This window comes from Protopterus annectens, chromosome 9.part0, assembly GCF_019279795.1.
Source record: "Protopterus annectens isolate FY-2018-M chromosome 9.part0, PAN1.0, whole genome shotgun sequence".
NCBI classification, from domain to species: domain Eukaryota; kingdom Metazoa; phylum Chordata; order Ceratodontiformes; family Protopteridae; genus Protopterus; species Protopterus annectens.
In genome coordinates, this window is record NC_056743.1 from 1,192,778,692 (window position 1) to 1,192,794,544 (window position 15,853).

The following is a 15,853-nucleotide window of genomic DNA, read 5'->3' on the forward strand; positions in this document are numbered from 1 at the left end:
CATATAAGGAAAGGGACTTCCGACTTCTCTAAGTAATCCAGAGAAGAGTTTTCAAAACATTGAAGGGATGGATTGGGAATGTGACCAGAGGCTGGAGGAACCAGAGTTATTCTCACTTGATACCAGATGCGTTTAGGAGTTCACGTTGACTAGTAAAAAAAAAAAAAAAAAAGAGTAAGGGCGAAGACTGCGATGGAGATGAAGCAGTATATTAAATGCACATAACTCAGTAACATCTATGTTGTGGAATGTCAACACTTCTATCAGCCTGCACACATTCTTGCATTCAATAAGATAATTAAGTGTAAATAATGTGTGAACAGTAAAAATTATTAAAATTACACAAATAGCAATGTAATAGTAAAAAGTGCTCTTTACAGTGGTGATAGTGAATTCATACTATTTCCACATATATTGTAATATATTTAAGCAATAACTGACAATGTGGTATATTGAAGATTTACCCACTATTAGTGTGGTTTAATCACGAGGGCGAAGCCTGAGTGATTTAATAAAGCCAACCGTGGGTAAATTTCAATATAACACAACCACGTAGTTGGTTATTGCTATTATACAATGACATTATTTAAGAAAAAAAATACTTACTTTTCTTAAATAATGTCTTTGTATAACGGTGCCTTATTGTTCTTCCGTGGCTGGTGGTATCCTGCCGCCTTGTTTTGATGTACTGCGCATTCGTATGGGACTTCCATTCCCACGCATACCCAGTACATCAATGCTTTGAAAAGGAAGCAAAGGGTTACTCCATTTTTGTTTTTTTGGCTACATTAGGGGTAGAGAGACAGAATGGAGGAAGTGCAAAAAAAATCAGGTATGTGTCTTTAGTTTTAAATAACGTACCTGATTTTCTTTGTCTTTCCTCCATGCTGCCTCTCTGGTATGTCCAGAATCCAGACTCTAGATTTTATTTTTTTATTTTTTGTTTAAAAAAAAAAAAAAAAAAGGTTATGGAATGCGAACGGAAAGAAGTCAGAGTGACCGGACCTTTTTCCGTTGGTATATTCTGGGATTTACAATGGGCACGCTGGTTGGGCTGGCCAGTCAGCATGCTCGTTTTCAAATATTAATGACCAGTAATTGTATAATAATTCTCACAAACCCAGAATTATATTTTTTGCTAAATTTGTACAGATTGTCATATCTTAGATGCTGTACAACATACACATATAGTGTTCGAACACTTTGGTTAATGAGGCATAAGCTTTCAAATAAATAATGCTGAGTATTTCTCATGATGTGCAACTTACAGTGCAAATATCAAAGACCGTTTACTTCAACAATATCTAAGGTTTCACCTGATGCCTTGCAATAGTTTGTAAGTCACTTGTTTTTGAAATATTGAGTACACATGCAAATACTGCTTATTTTCATAATTGCTAACAAACAGAAATAAATATCTCCAGTATAGTGTGGTATAAATGTATATGGACAATGAATTTTGTTGTTTCCCACCATGATATTTCACACCAAACCCCTCAAGTAGCATGTAGGCCTCTCACTTATGAAAATGTTATGAATATGAAAATTATTTGCATTATATTTAGAACCACTGGCAAAGAAAATAAGCGAGACTGAAATTCAAGGATATAACTGGTATAGTAGTCAAGAAAAGCTGGCTATATTGCAGATGACATTATTTTATACCTGACATAACCCGAAAATGACATTACAATGCTGTGGAACATATTGAGACAGTTTCAGACCTTTTCAGGATACAAAATTAATGAAGCTAAAACAAAAGCAGTAGCGATAAACTCGTTCAGCAATATCCATAATTGTGGGGACTTGAGAAAATGAAGTATTTGAGTTGTTTGTCTTTCGGCCTTTTCCCGGTAAGGGGTCGCCACAGTGGAACTCCAGTCGCTAAGTATGGCAGTAGATTTTTACAAAACGTCCAGGTGCCAGCTTGACTCCAAACCTTCAATAAAGGCATGCCCGTTTATGCACGCAAGTCTTTCAAATGCTACCCAACCACGGGGAGGACATGCAGACTCCACACAGAAGGCACTCCCAAGCTCAGCCGAGAATTGACACCCATCCAAGTTATAGCCAGCTGTTGACCCCTCTCCATGACTCAGGACACTCGCTCTTCCTACCTGGACCTACTTGACTCCATCAGGGTACTCCCTAATACACTGATCCTTGGTGACTTCAACTACCTCAACATAGACTGGGTGAACTATTCCTGCTGTAGTGCACTCACCCAACGATTCCTTGACTTCATCAATTCTAATGTACTAGACCAGCTTGTCTCATCACCCACAAGGGGAGATAACAGTCTAGACTTGGTTCTCACCAACATGGGTGGCTGCAGCACCACCCCCGTAGTAAGTTCTTCCCTGGTGAGATCAGACCATCGGTCAGTCTCATTCAAAGTATCTATCCCATCCAAACCCACCCCCCACCCCCAGCTGGGATATCAGTAGCTTCACCCCCCCCCCCCAGAGGATGCAGACAAATATGCTGAACAGTACGCCAGTGCAGTATAAAAGTACCTGTACAACTGCATGGATTCAGCCATACCCAACAGAACTTAAACCTTCTCCTCAAGGAAACAGAAACCTATATGGTGGACATCCTCTATCAACAGACTTTGCAACAAAAGGAAGAAACTCTTGTCCAAGGGTAAAAAGTAACAATTTCCCAAATTGAAAAACTCCCTCCTTAGCCTCAACAAGCACATTAGATCACTAGTGAAAACCTCCAAAGTCAATTATGAATCAAAACTAGCTTCCAAAACAAAGGCTAACCACAAAGCCTTTTCACCTCCATGGCAAAGCCTAGATTTGTCCCAAATTGGTTCATAATGGTAGCAGTTACACTGATCCTGTTGACTTAGCCAACCTGCTAGCAGATAGGTTCAGCGCAACTTCACCCCCCTGTCCTCCCCCTCAAAGGCCCATACGACATCCCCAATACTTGTCCCTCACCTCACTTCTCAGTAGAGCAGGTGTTAAAGGTCCTATCCAAGTCAAAGAACACAGCTTCCATGGGACCTGATAGTGTCCCAGGCTGTATTCTACACCATCTCCAGCAAGAACTGGCTTCGCCATTGAGCACACTGTTCAACCACAGCCTAAGTACAGGCTTCATTTCAGCAGAGTGGAGAACTGCCACGGTCATCTCCTTGCATAAAGGTGGTGCCACTACTGACCCTGGAAACTATTGCCCCATTAGCTTGACAAGTCTGATCTGTAAAGCCATGGAGCGTATTATTATGGATCTCATAAACAAGGACATAGGCAATCTCCAAGCACTTGACCCACCCAGTTTTGATTCGTGAAGGGCAGATCTTGCCTGTTAAACCTGGTTGACTTCTTTGAGACCGTCACCAAGGCCCTAGATGAGGGGAAAATCAGTACCTACAGCTTACCTTAACTTGGCCAAGGCCTTTGACACAGTCCCCCACTTGGGCATCATTGCAAATCTAACACAACTTGGCGTAAAACCCTATCTCATCAGGTGGGTGGCCAGCTGGCTCACCCACCTATAGGATCCATGAGGTCAAAATAGGTGCCTCCACCTCTGATAGCAGACCTGTCACTAGTGGAGTCCAGGGATCTGTCCTGGGACCCCCTACTGTTTTGTCTTTGCCTCTGAGAAGTAGATGCCAAAGGCCTGTGGCTGACCAAGTTTTCAGACTCTAAGTTGGGTACTGTTATTGACTCCCCAAATGATAACATACTGCAAGAGGGTCTCTTGGCAACTAATAACTGGTGCCAAAGTCATGAAAAAATGTATCCTCATACCGTTCGGCAAAAACACAGCCCCTACTGATTACCACATCAACGGCAACCCCCTAAGCACACAGCCTGTGGTTGAGAGACCTGGGTACTCCGGTTGATAACAATTTCGCATTCAACCATCATGTAGCAGCAGTGATCAGAAAAGCCTTTTACTTGGTTCATGTAATAAGTAAAGAGATTGTATCAAGAAAAAAGAAGGTTATTACCTCTCTGTACTCCTCCCTCATTAGACCAATAATTGAGTATAACGCCCCATTTGGTATGTACCTCTCCAAACACCTGCACCAACTGGAAAGGCCATAGAAATACCTCACATAGAGAATCCAGGGCCTTCAACACCTGTCCTATGACGACAGGCTCAAATCACTGTCACTCTACTCAGTATTGTACAGATTGCTCAGAGGTGGTGTGTCTCACCTACAAGGCAATCTCGAACCCTGCCGTACCAGAGATTCTGTATGTCCAAAAGTCAAACTCCTTGCACATTACCTGCTTGAAAGGCCCGAGTCTAATATGCGACATCGACAAAACCTGCTGGAAAGACAGGTTTATTTCCCAGAGGTTGCTCTGTCTCTGGAATAACTTCCCGTACATGTCAGAGTACCTTGCTGACCCTCTTCAAGCCCAACCTTGATGAGTGAATGCAAAACCACAAATTTGTCCCAGGGGTTCCAGCTGTGTCCCTCATTGACAGGGGTGACAGGTGCTGACTGAGGTTTCTTTTTGGGGATAAACTCTTGGCTAGGATTGTAAGGGCCCCAAAGCCATTAGCCTAGTAACCTCCTGTGATCATAAGAAAAGTTTTGCAGACCATCTCAAAGCTTTGTCTCTTCTTGGTGTCATACAGGCTATGAGAGCCTCTGCCTCACCTATAGAGCTTCAACAAATCCTTTTCCTGTCAATACTATTACAAATCCGTAAATCCAGTAGTGTCATAAACACCTGCTCAAGGGACCCAAATTGTATTTTTACAAAATTAATAGAACATGGTGGAGGGATATGCATGCATCACAGAGAATTACACTACACTATAAACAAAATCCCTTATCCCATTCTAACTAACTACAAGGCATACTTGGACCCAAACAACATAACTGACCCACTGGCAACCAAATAAAACAGAGTGCTTCTCTTAGTTTATTCAAACGTAATTTGGAAGGATGGATGGCTAATGTATGTTTAGGAACATCAATTGCTTCAGATTGTAAAAAAAAAAAAAAAACTACTACCAGGGAACAGAGCATACTAGACATTGTTGTGTGTGTTCTAAAGAAATTACTGTTACTTCAGGTCAAGTTTTAACCACCGTTGATGTGCAGTGATCATGGGGTCTTAAAAGTTAAATTTGTTACTAGATAATTCTGCCAAACTGAAATCTAAACCAATGTACAGAAGATTGATTACAGATTATACATAAAAGCAAAAAGCAACTTGTTCTACTGAGGCTGGAAGGAATGAATGTGAGCAATTAAGCATAACACAAGTTTATCTGTTTTTCATCCAAAGGACTTCATCAGAAAAAAACAACTTTGCATTCAAATGCAAATTTTTTATATACATTTTTTATATAAAAACATAATAGGATAGTAGAATAATTCGATCACAATTCAAATTTTAAAGATACAAGCTGTTAAAAACACAATTACAGGGAAAAAAATAATTGTTCCAACCATAACATTATATGTTTTCTTTCATCCTCCTATCCTTAAGAAAGCACTTAATATTAATTACCTCATTTAAACCAGGTTCTTGGTCAGCTTGTAACTTAATCTGCCACAAAGTTTTTCTCTCTCAAATTCTTATGACCCCCCCCCTTTTATCTACTGCTACTTGTTCCAATACAAAAAAGAGAAATTTGCTAAAAGTTTTCCATGCAATACTGTGCTTGTACAAAACATTGTCAGAATTCTTCGTTTTTAAAGCCAGATATACTCCTTTAGCCTTTTATTGAAGGCTCTTGAAGTCCTACCAATGTAAAAGGCTTCACATCCCATGCATCCACTGATATAAACAATTCTAGTAGAAGTGTAAGTAAACTTCCCACTGGCTGTCAGTATAATGTTACCACGTAGTAACATAACTACCTTCATGTGTGCGTGTCTAGATATATATATATATATATATATATATATATATTGTCCCGTTCGATTCTCAGCTAGAGCGTCTTCTGTGGAGACATGCGTGAATGGGCGTACCTTCGTTGAAGGTTGTATGTTAGGGCTGGCAACTCAGCACATAAAAATCAACTGCCAATCATTAGCAGGCCGGAGTTCCACTGTGGCGACCCCTAACCGGGAAAAAACGAAAGACACAACAACAACATATGTGTGTGTATGTATATATATATATATATATATATATATATATATATATATGTGTATATATATATATATATATATATATATATATATATATATAGTTATTTGCAGGCAATGCAGGACCCAAACGTGTGTGTGTGTGTGTATGTATGTGTGTGTGTGTGTGTATGTATATATATTAAAATTTAATTTATTTATTTATTTGAAGGCAGGCAGTAAAGTCTTTAAAATTCTTTTTGTAAACAAAGCCCCCCAGTGTTCCGTAAATCTACATTCCCTTATATAACCTACCAGTTGTCCTGGATTATCTTTCTGACAGCAAATTTGTCTACAGATATATCTGAAGCAGAAGCTAAACTGTTATTAACATGTCTATTTCGATTAGTAGTAGACATGTTGTTTTGGACAATAAGAGGTTGATGTAAAATAGGAGGGAAAAAAAAGCTCTCTTGCTTTTAACCTCAGCTGCACTAGCAGGTAATACAGAACTGGTATGACCTTTAGCCCAGAACAGGGAAATAATAAACTTAATTTCTTTGTTAAATATATCTTCATCATTTGTGAGCCTGGATACTCAAACTGTCCACGGGTATATTGTTTTTTTTTTTTTTTATAAACTTAGGATGATTGCTGTTCTGGTGCAGGTAACAGAAAATATATTTTTCTAAATATACCGCTTCCAAAGACCTTTTCCTTAACATCCCATTTTATCCAAGAAATGTACCACCAATCTCATTGTAGAGGAAGTCAGTTTTTAAAAAATTGTAGTATTCAATTCATACAAGTGTTTTTCACAGTCTGTGTTGTCTTCTGCTATAATAAAAAATAAATTATCCACCTAAGGCTTAAAAAAAGTGTATGACTAGCGAAAGTGGGGATTATTTTGCTGCGTGTGTCGTTAAAACACAATAAATCAGTGTCAGGCTCCTTTTAAAATACAAGGATACAAAACAAAAATATGCACTCAGTGGAACTGGGTGGCTAATTCCCACTCCCCTCATGCAATTGGCTTCACCACTTAGTATTGACATAACATCCACAAGGTCGGACAAATAATTTGTTGGGTTTCATTGGGACATCTTAAATAGCAGTTCTGTAGCCATGAATTACTTTTTGTGTTAAAACCAAATTAAGTTTTTTTTTTTTCATTTTGCAGGTAACACGAGTTCTCGCTGAGGACCGTCCATCTTACCAGATAAAATGGGTTTGGTCCTAGTACTAAATCCTAAAAATGCAAATGGTTATTGCATTTCTTTGTTTTACTGTACAGCCGCACTCTGCTTTCAGTCAGTCAGCTCCCTTGACATGGTCCTATAGGCTCTGAATCAAATGGTCTAGCAAAACCTCTGTTTCATTAAACAGCATTAACATTGTTTGATATAAGGTCGTATATTTTATTTAAAAATGCATTTAAAAATATACATTTTTTTGATTCATTTTACAGATCACATCACGAATAGCCGAAGTCTTTAATCAGAGGTGCGAGGTAAACCGCAAGGCAGCAGTAAGTGGTTGTGTGATTAACACATGTGGCTGGGTAAAGGGCTCTGGATATCAGGCACTTGTACACACTGCTTCAGCCTTTGAGGTGGATGTTGTCATTGTTCTGGACCAGGAACGCCTCTACAATGAGCTGAAGAGAGACCTTCCTCACTTTGTCAAGACTGTGCTTCTTCCAAAGTCAGGTGGAGTTGTAGAGCGCTCAAAGGACTTCCGTCGAGAGAGCCGTGATGAACGCATCCGGGAATACTTCTATGGCTTCCGAGGCTGCTTTTTCCCACATGCCTTTGATGTGAAGTTTTCAGATGTTAAGATTTTCAAGATTGGGGCACCCACCATTCCAGACTCCTGCCTGCCACTAGGAATGTCACAGGAGGACAATCAGCTGAAGCTGGTGCCAGTGACACCAGGACGTGACCTTATCCACCATCTTCTAAGTGTAAGCACAGCAGAAAGTACAGATGAGAACCTGGTAGAGACAAGTGTGGCTGGTTTTATTGTAGTTACTGGAGTAGACACAGAACGTCAGATTTTTACAGTACTATCTCCAGCACCACGTCCTCTTCCAAAAAACATTCTTCTGATCATGGATATCCGTTTCATGGACTTGAAATAGCAGCTTTGTCTGTTCAAAGAGCAATGCTAGATATTATTTTCATTGTTTACCGTTGAACAAATTAAAGTGTCTGCATTTAAGGGTACTGCACATTTCTGAAATGTTAGCTGCCAGTTCTGTGTTGGTATTTTAAGCAACCTTACTTTTATTTGTAGAAAATACGTGATGACTTTTTAAATGTTTTACTCCTTTCAAATTACATATAGTTTGTACATGTTATGAAAATGTGAAAAAAAAAGTATTTAAAAAAGCCAACTGCATTTTGATATTTTACCCACTAGACAACAGCTGATAAAAGTATTGTTAGAATTTGTAAAACTGCATTCTCATTTGTTGCCAGTAGATACAGCTGATTTTTCAGTATATTTGCAGCCATTGAAGCTGCTGTTCCTTCGATACTAGCATTAGTTAGTAACCCCCATTCTGTGGTCCTGCCTTCCCTCCCCCAACCATATTTTCCAAAGTTGAACTAGCATCATTGTACAAGGGATACCCTGGATAGGTACTTTGGCCAGAAGACTTTCCTTCTGTGAAATACTGACGTTCGTCAAATGGCTAAATGTTGCAATTGTCTTCCAGTATTGGACTTCGGTCACAAGAGGTCCAGTGTCTTGAGCTTTGCACCCTTCCCTCTCTAGGCCTGGCAGATGCTTACCCATATCTGTCAGCACATCTGTAGTATAAGAGAATCTTTCGACCTTAAATAAGTAGTTAAATAATTTATTAGAAGCTAGTAGATATGATTGCTTCATCAGGCCTGGATGAGTAGTGCAAGCATTAGATACTCTGATAGTCTTGAGTTTCTTAATAGTGCTTTATCTTAATAATTTGTATTCTGTGTATAAGCTTTATCTTAATAATTGTATTATGTGTATAAGCTGCTGCTGTGCCCTTTTCTTTGTTTTCTGCTTTAAAGTATAAGTTTTGCAGCTGTATCAATTGAATCTGTGTCCTCTCCTTACAAAAAAAACTTGCAATTTCAGTTACTTTCTCTGTACTCTAGACTAGACTGACTGTCATTTCTTAAAAAAATAAATAATTTTTTGTAATAACATTTTTACTGCTTTCATTATATTTTGATAGCTCTAGGCTGTGCCTGAAAAGGATCCTTAGACCAGTGTACCAACTTAGTTAACAGATAGTATATAAATAAAGATGTCCACCCACATCACCTTTAGGTCTTTCTTGACGCGCAAGATTTAGGTGCATCATCAGTCCATTGGTGAAGGCTGACTTCTAGAGTGGGCAGATTACATATTTCATTGGGGGAAATCTTTTTACACTTACGTGTGTGCTTTTATGTGCAGGTTTTTTTTTTTTTCAGCGCTAGAGGTCTGAGGTTACTAAAATTAATTGCATTATCTGCAGAAAGCGAATTCCTCACAAAGAATTTCACAAACTGGGGCACATCATCTTTTGACCCTGCTACAACCTTGTTCATATGTAATACTGTAAAGAAGAGAGCCATATCCCCTCCAAGCCTATCTCAGCAGGAAAAAGCTAAACACTTTGTCCAGGACCGTCATTGCATTGGCCAGGTCTCCTCTTGATGCCTTGCTGAAGAAGGCACAAGTCAACTGAGATGTGCCATTGAGAGAAGGAGTACTAGGAGCCTGAGAACATTCTTTGAGTCCAGAGATTATCCTAGGCTCAAAAACTTCAGTTCAGGTGCTTTCACAGACACCCCCTAGCTCCTGAGGCCCTATGTGTTACCCCTGTAGAAGTTGCTATTCCTTTGTATGGCAGTATGTCCTCCCAAGTCAAAACTTTTCTACCATCAGGTGGTTCAGATGCTTGTCTGCATGCTTTTTTAAACGAGACATCTTTGTTGTATTATCACTTATGATATAGGCAGTCATACATTTATATAAATGGAAAAAAATCCCAGTTGCAAGCATTTTACATCACAAACAATACTGATGCAATATGCATCACTTATAATCTACCCAATCATTGTCAGTCAGGCATTACATAGCTCATTCAAATCCTGCCTTCTTTTAAACCTCATTCCTCCCCTGTATGTCTTGTTCCCTTAATTCCCATTTTCCCTATGTTTTTTGTTTCTGCCCTTTTCTAAAGATCCCAATTCCAGTTGTTTTATCTGTTACTATATTCACTACTTCTAGTATAGTTGGTTTAGACTTTTGATTTCCATTTTCTAGTAATTGCTTTTTTGTCAGCCACCATATTTAGACTCAGCAAGTCCTTACTATGTCTAGGCAGTTCCAATTCTGTATCATAGTTGAGAAAAATAATTTCCCTAGTTACACCAATTTGCTCTCCCAGTATCTCTGATAGAGTAGTCTGCAGGGAATCTTTATAAAGTCTGCCAACTTATTACACTCCCAGAAAATATGTTCCCAATTACCTCATCACACCTCCAACATTTGCTGTCTACCTGAGGAAAAATTCTCTGGATTCTACTTGGGTATAAAAGTATCTTATGTACCCATTTCTAAGCAATCCTAAATTTCTAGATTTTGTTGCATATTTGGGACACAAACATATACCCCTGTTGTTTCTTTGTGAATTACTAATTTAATGTCTTCCCAATCCTTTTTAACCTCCTTTGATTGATTCTTAGAGTTACCATGCAATATTTTATATGCTTTCTTAATTATTCCTTTCTTAGCAGCAACTTCTGTTCTAAATTTTACTAAAAACTCTACCAGTGCTGATCTTTCGTTTAGGGCCCCCCTATTTCTTTCTCTTTGCCTATACTCTGATATCAATCCTTGATAGGGAAGGCAATCTCTAACCTGCAGTCCAAATACATTTTTTTGCATTTTCCTATTCTGTTACCTTTCCCTGTCTAGTTATTTGCTCCCAATACCTTGGTTCCTTTGCCAGTTTATTCCAATAAATTTCAGCCCCCTCTTGCATGTTCTCTCTATCCCTAATTGCAGTCATCCCTACCAAAATAATCCCCTTTCTTCTTTCCCACGGTGGCTTAGTTCTTAGAATACTTTCTGCTACTTTATGAATGTAATATTCTGTATGATTATTGTTATTCCCCTTAAAGGTCTGCATTCAAAATCCCAGTCACTTCTTGTTTCTTGAGCTTCCCCACTGTTTTCATCAATCCCTTTTCACTTTGAATTGTAGGTTTCTACTTTTGCTGGATATAGGAGCCTTAACTGTGTACCTCTGAAATGCCCCTTCATATTGGGTAATCCCAATCTCCCTTGTTCTGTTGGAAGAATCAGTTTATCCCACTTGACTCTGTCTTCCCCTCCCAGGTAAAATCCTTCAGTTCTTTATTAATTGCTGTCCACTTCTCCTTTTCAACTGCTTGTATCTTATTATCCATATAACAGAGCTTCCAGTTTCACAGTTTGTGTATTATATTTTGTTTAGTCTCTTCCCACATACCCTTAGCTGCCACACTGGAATCATTTTTTTTGATCCGTAATCCTAAATACTTCGTCATCATGTCCCCATAAATATGCATATTGCTGAACCCATTTGTGTGTGGGTACATAATTTACTGCTATTGCCTTTGTTTTAGCTTAATTAATTTTATATCCCAAAAAGTTTTGAAACTGTCTCAAAATGTTCCACAACACTGTAATGTCCTTTTCTGGTTTTATCGGGTATAAAATAGCATCTGCAAATAGCCAGCTTGTCTTGACTACCATACCAAGTATGTCCTTGCACTTCTGAGTCCCTTATTTTCTTTGCCACTGGTCCTGTCTGTGTGCTTTGGTTCCAGTGCTCGGGCAGTCATTACAGAGGGTAAGGGAGGTATCCTGTTGGTCTGTATCATGTAAGATGCACATAACCCACCTGCCTGCATCTTGAGGCATCCAGGGTGGATGCCTGTCCTAGAAATAAGACAAAATTGTTTAAATATTGGACATATACCTTCTTCCCACAGCTTGCAATGTGTGCTCTTCTGTCCTTCCCAAACTCTATGTCTAATGAAGCTGACCCAGGATTTTGTGTTATTTCATAAAATCTTAGCCTTCAGAAAAGGATGAGGGATTGCTCTTTGAGGGCTCTTAATTTCCTCTCACTCTGAGGTGGATGAACTGGCATATGTCTCCTAGATATCTTCCTGCCTCAGTAATGACTGACACTAAAAACACCCTTCACCACTGAGAATGCCTTCTTTGGTGATACCCTCAACAGGATAAAGGATCACTTTAAATGGCGATCCAGAGAGTTCTCTGATGCCCAGAAAAGTTATAGGAAGTCCTGGGTCTACCATATCCATGACCTGTAGCCATATTCCCTCACTTGGAGGATGCTTTTACAACTGCACACCTGGAATCTTCTACTCGCTGCTTCCAGGAACCCTAACCAGTTCTCTGTGATTGTAGATTCCTGATTGTAGATTCCTGTAAGTATGTGTACAAAAATCTGGTCACTGATTAGCTGTGGTGTTCCTGGGTGCCGCCAAGAGTGACTAATGCTTTTTTTTTTTTTTTCTCCTCCTCCTCCTCCTGGCTGTAAAACAACTTTCTATTGTTAGGGAAGTTAAGTACTGAACCACTTTGGGAAGCAAGTCTACAATTCTGCTACTGTGCCCTTCCAGGCCTTAAACTGCTAGACATGTTAATGTGACAGGAACTTATAAACTGCCAGACACATGGGTTAAGATTCCAGGAGACTTTCCTATCTAAATTGGACAAGAATGGGGCAACTGAGGATAAGACCTTGAGAGACAAGATGCTGAAAATATGCCACATCAGCTGACAGGTTGTCTGGCATTCTAGCAGTTGTGGCTGTGGTGCAGTGGGTGCATCTTGCAGGATGGCAGTCACTGGATCGGTCATTTGAAGGCATGTCTGGTTGGTGTCTGAGGTATTGTCAAGACGTATTTCATCAGCACACTGTTAGAGGATATTTGGACCGTGGAAGAAAAGGGGAAGACCTTGCAATCTGTGAAGTAGGTGTTTCACTCTACTGTTCAGTGGTACAGTTGTAAGTGCTGTACTAAAAGCTGGCCTTCCCATGCAAGACAGGAAAAAAAGGAAAACGATCAAAAAAGTGGGAAAGACCAGTGTAAGAACACATGGCAAGTAATCAAAAGAGGAAGCCTGGGGGCCTTCAGTGCAGAGGCCCCGAGGGGGGACAACTGTGACTTGCTGTTGCTTCTCCCTTCTGTACTACCTAAATCCCACCCTACCCTCCAAATCCTGTCCCCTTTCCATCAACATTCTAAGAGTAGTGAGCCACCTAGGCCTCTTTGTAAAAGTGTTGAGCATTACCCAAGACAAATGGCCATGAAAATATTTCTGAGATAAAGGCTTCATGTCTTATTTAAAAAAAAAAACAACTGCTTGGATATTCCATCAGTTCCCAAAGCGCATAGACACTTGGTTCAACCCCTGCAGCAAGACCTTTTGTTGCAGAGCTCTTTATTGAGCATGACAAAAGAAAACAAACCACATGTTTCAACTCAGGACTGTTTCTAATTCCAAGAAAAAAGGGTCCATTGTTAGACAGGTTAAACAGGTTTCTAAAAGTGCTGTAGTTCAAGATGTTAACTTAAACCCTTCTGCCTTTCCTTTTACTGCAAGCCTTCATGGTCACCCTGAACCAAAAAGAGGCTTTGTTTGCACATACCCATAGCCAGGGAGAGCATGTTTTCTCAGATTTGACTTCGAGGTCACTTCTTGTCTTTTTGGTTTATCTGCTGTACCCATGGTTTTCACAGAGTGCCCGGCTGCAGTAATAGCCTTCTACAGGACCAAGAGCATCCACATTTCGCGCATACTTTTATGACTTTCTGATTCAGACAGCAAGCTTAGGGGAGATGAAGATGGCACTTCAGTTCACTCTGGCAGGTTCAGACAAAGTCCCAAGTTATGAAAGCATACCAAAGTGACACCTTCTACCCTTGAGACAAGTTTGCCCTGCTCATTTGGATGCCGTATACCAGAGAGGGCTTTTCTCTTCCTGTTCCCCTCCGCCATGTGTAAAGGAAGAGCTGTCATGATGGATACAGTAGATAAACCTCAGTCAGGGGTACCTTTCAGGCTAGGTCTATACTCCAAAATGCTCACAACAGACTGGTTAGATACTGCCTGGGAGCCCACCTAGGGATTATGAAGATCCAGAGAGTCTGGGGCAAAGAAGAAAGTGCATCATCGTAAAGGCAGTAATGGCAGTACTTCTGGATAAAAGGGTATTGAAGCCCATCTGTAAACCAAAGATCCTTCACATCCTCACAGACAACACCATAGTGATATGTTATCTCAAGGAACAGCGACATACAATTGTATGTCTTGTGCAGGTTGGGTATGGAATCTAGTCTTGGAGTCAGGACTGACTCAAAGGGCATACTACATCCCTTCCCCGGAAAACTCCCTGGACCCCATTAATGTATTCTGGAGAGGGATGTCTTCCTGAATCTGACTCATAGGTGTGGTGCTCAAAAATATTTGCTTCTCCAGAAAACAGATTATGGAGAAAATCTTGCTCCAGGACACCAACTGTCCTGGCCTGAGCAGCAAGTACCCTCTCTATCAACCAAGCAGGACTGTTTTATGGCTTTCCTGCAGTCTGTTGTCTCCCCGGGTTATTAGAAATATAAAAGAGGATGGGGCAAAAATGCTTCTGTTAGTTCCCCCTTTGGCTAAGGCAGATTTGGTGCTGTGTCCTTCTCAGTATGGTAAAGAGAGAGAGAGAGACAGCACTACTGCCTCAGTGTATGAACCTCTCAACTCAGGGCAAGGGGTCAGTCATACACCCCAGCCTTTGGACCCTAAAGCTTTATAGCATGAATGGTGTAGCTCTCATTCCTTTTTTGGGAAATGTTGTTTGAGGACATGCTCACTATCTTGAAAGAAGCTATGAAACCAGATACAAGAAATACTCAGCTAAGTGGAAGAGGTCATCCATCTAGTATGACAGAAGAGGTCAGAACCTAACACATACTTTAGTGTCTACAGTCCTTAAATGCCTGTCATGCCATTACAAATGAGAGAAGTCCCACACTTCTAGAAGGTGTATATCTTGGCTATTTTAGCCAGTCTGCCTTGGGATCCCCTATATGGTTTGTTGTCAGGAAAACCATCCCTACTGTGGGTCCTGCACTTGAGCCCCCCTCCCCCCCCCAAAGGAAATTGCTCCATCATGGGATCTCAGTTGTCCTTGAAGCTTACCTTAACAGGATGAAGGACAGTAGAAAATCAGGGGAGTCATTTGTATTCCTTGGTAAGGGTAAAGGAAGCCTGTCTGCAAGAAGACTATCTGTAAACGTTTAGCTCATTATATTTGTTTCTTTTACTCATTTCATAGCAGCACTGCAGCAGAACAGTCAAGGCCCATTCCACTAGATCCACAACAGCCAGTACTGTCTTCCTTGCTGATTGTCACCACTCAGTCTTATTTAGAAGTAGTTACCTGGACCTCAGTCCACATCTTCCCCAGGTTTTACAACATGGATATTGCCTCTAGAGCCAGGGCAGGATTTACCATGGCCATCCTACAAGAGTTACTTCAGCCAGCAAGCCAGCACACCCACCCATTGGTCCATGAGCTTTGGGAATCTTCCTAAATGTGAAAAATGCTGCATCAGCAAACCATATGAACGTAGTACAGTTGTGTTAGGAAATAACTAGAATTGTAGATAGTCTAATATATTCACTGTTGCAGTATGCTCTGTTTTCCTCAACTCCTACTCTTGCTGGCCTCCACGTGCT

At 40.2% G+C, this 15,853-nt stretch overlaps 1 protein-coding gene across 4 annotated transcripts in view; it reads left to right on the forward strand.

Moving 5' to 3' along the window:
- CLP1 (cleavage factor polyribonucleotide kinase subunit 1) overlaps positions 1-9,270 on the forward strand; it is a 181,930-nt gene extending 172,660 nt beyond the window's left edge. For 2 of the 4 annotated variants that reach the window (XM_044084107.1, XM_044084106.1), the window contains exon 3: positions 7,530-9,265. In XM_044084107.1, the coding sequence (XP_043940042.1) occupies positions 7,530-8,201 (672 nt within the window). In that variant the 3' untranslated portion in view covers positions 8,202-9,265. Of the gene's footprint in view, positions 1-7,529 lie in introns of all 4 variants that reach the window. The other 2 variants (XM_044084105.1, XM_044084104.1) reach the window with 2 other exon arrangements.
- The last annotated feature ends 6,583 nt before the right edge of the window (positions 9,271-15,853 follow it).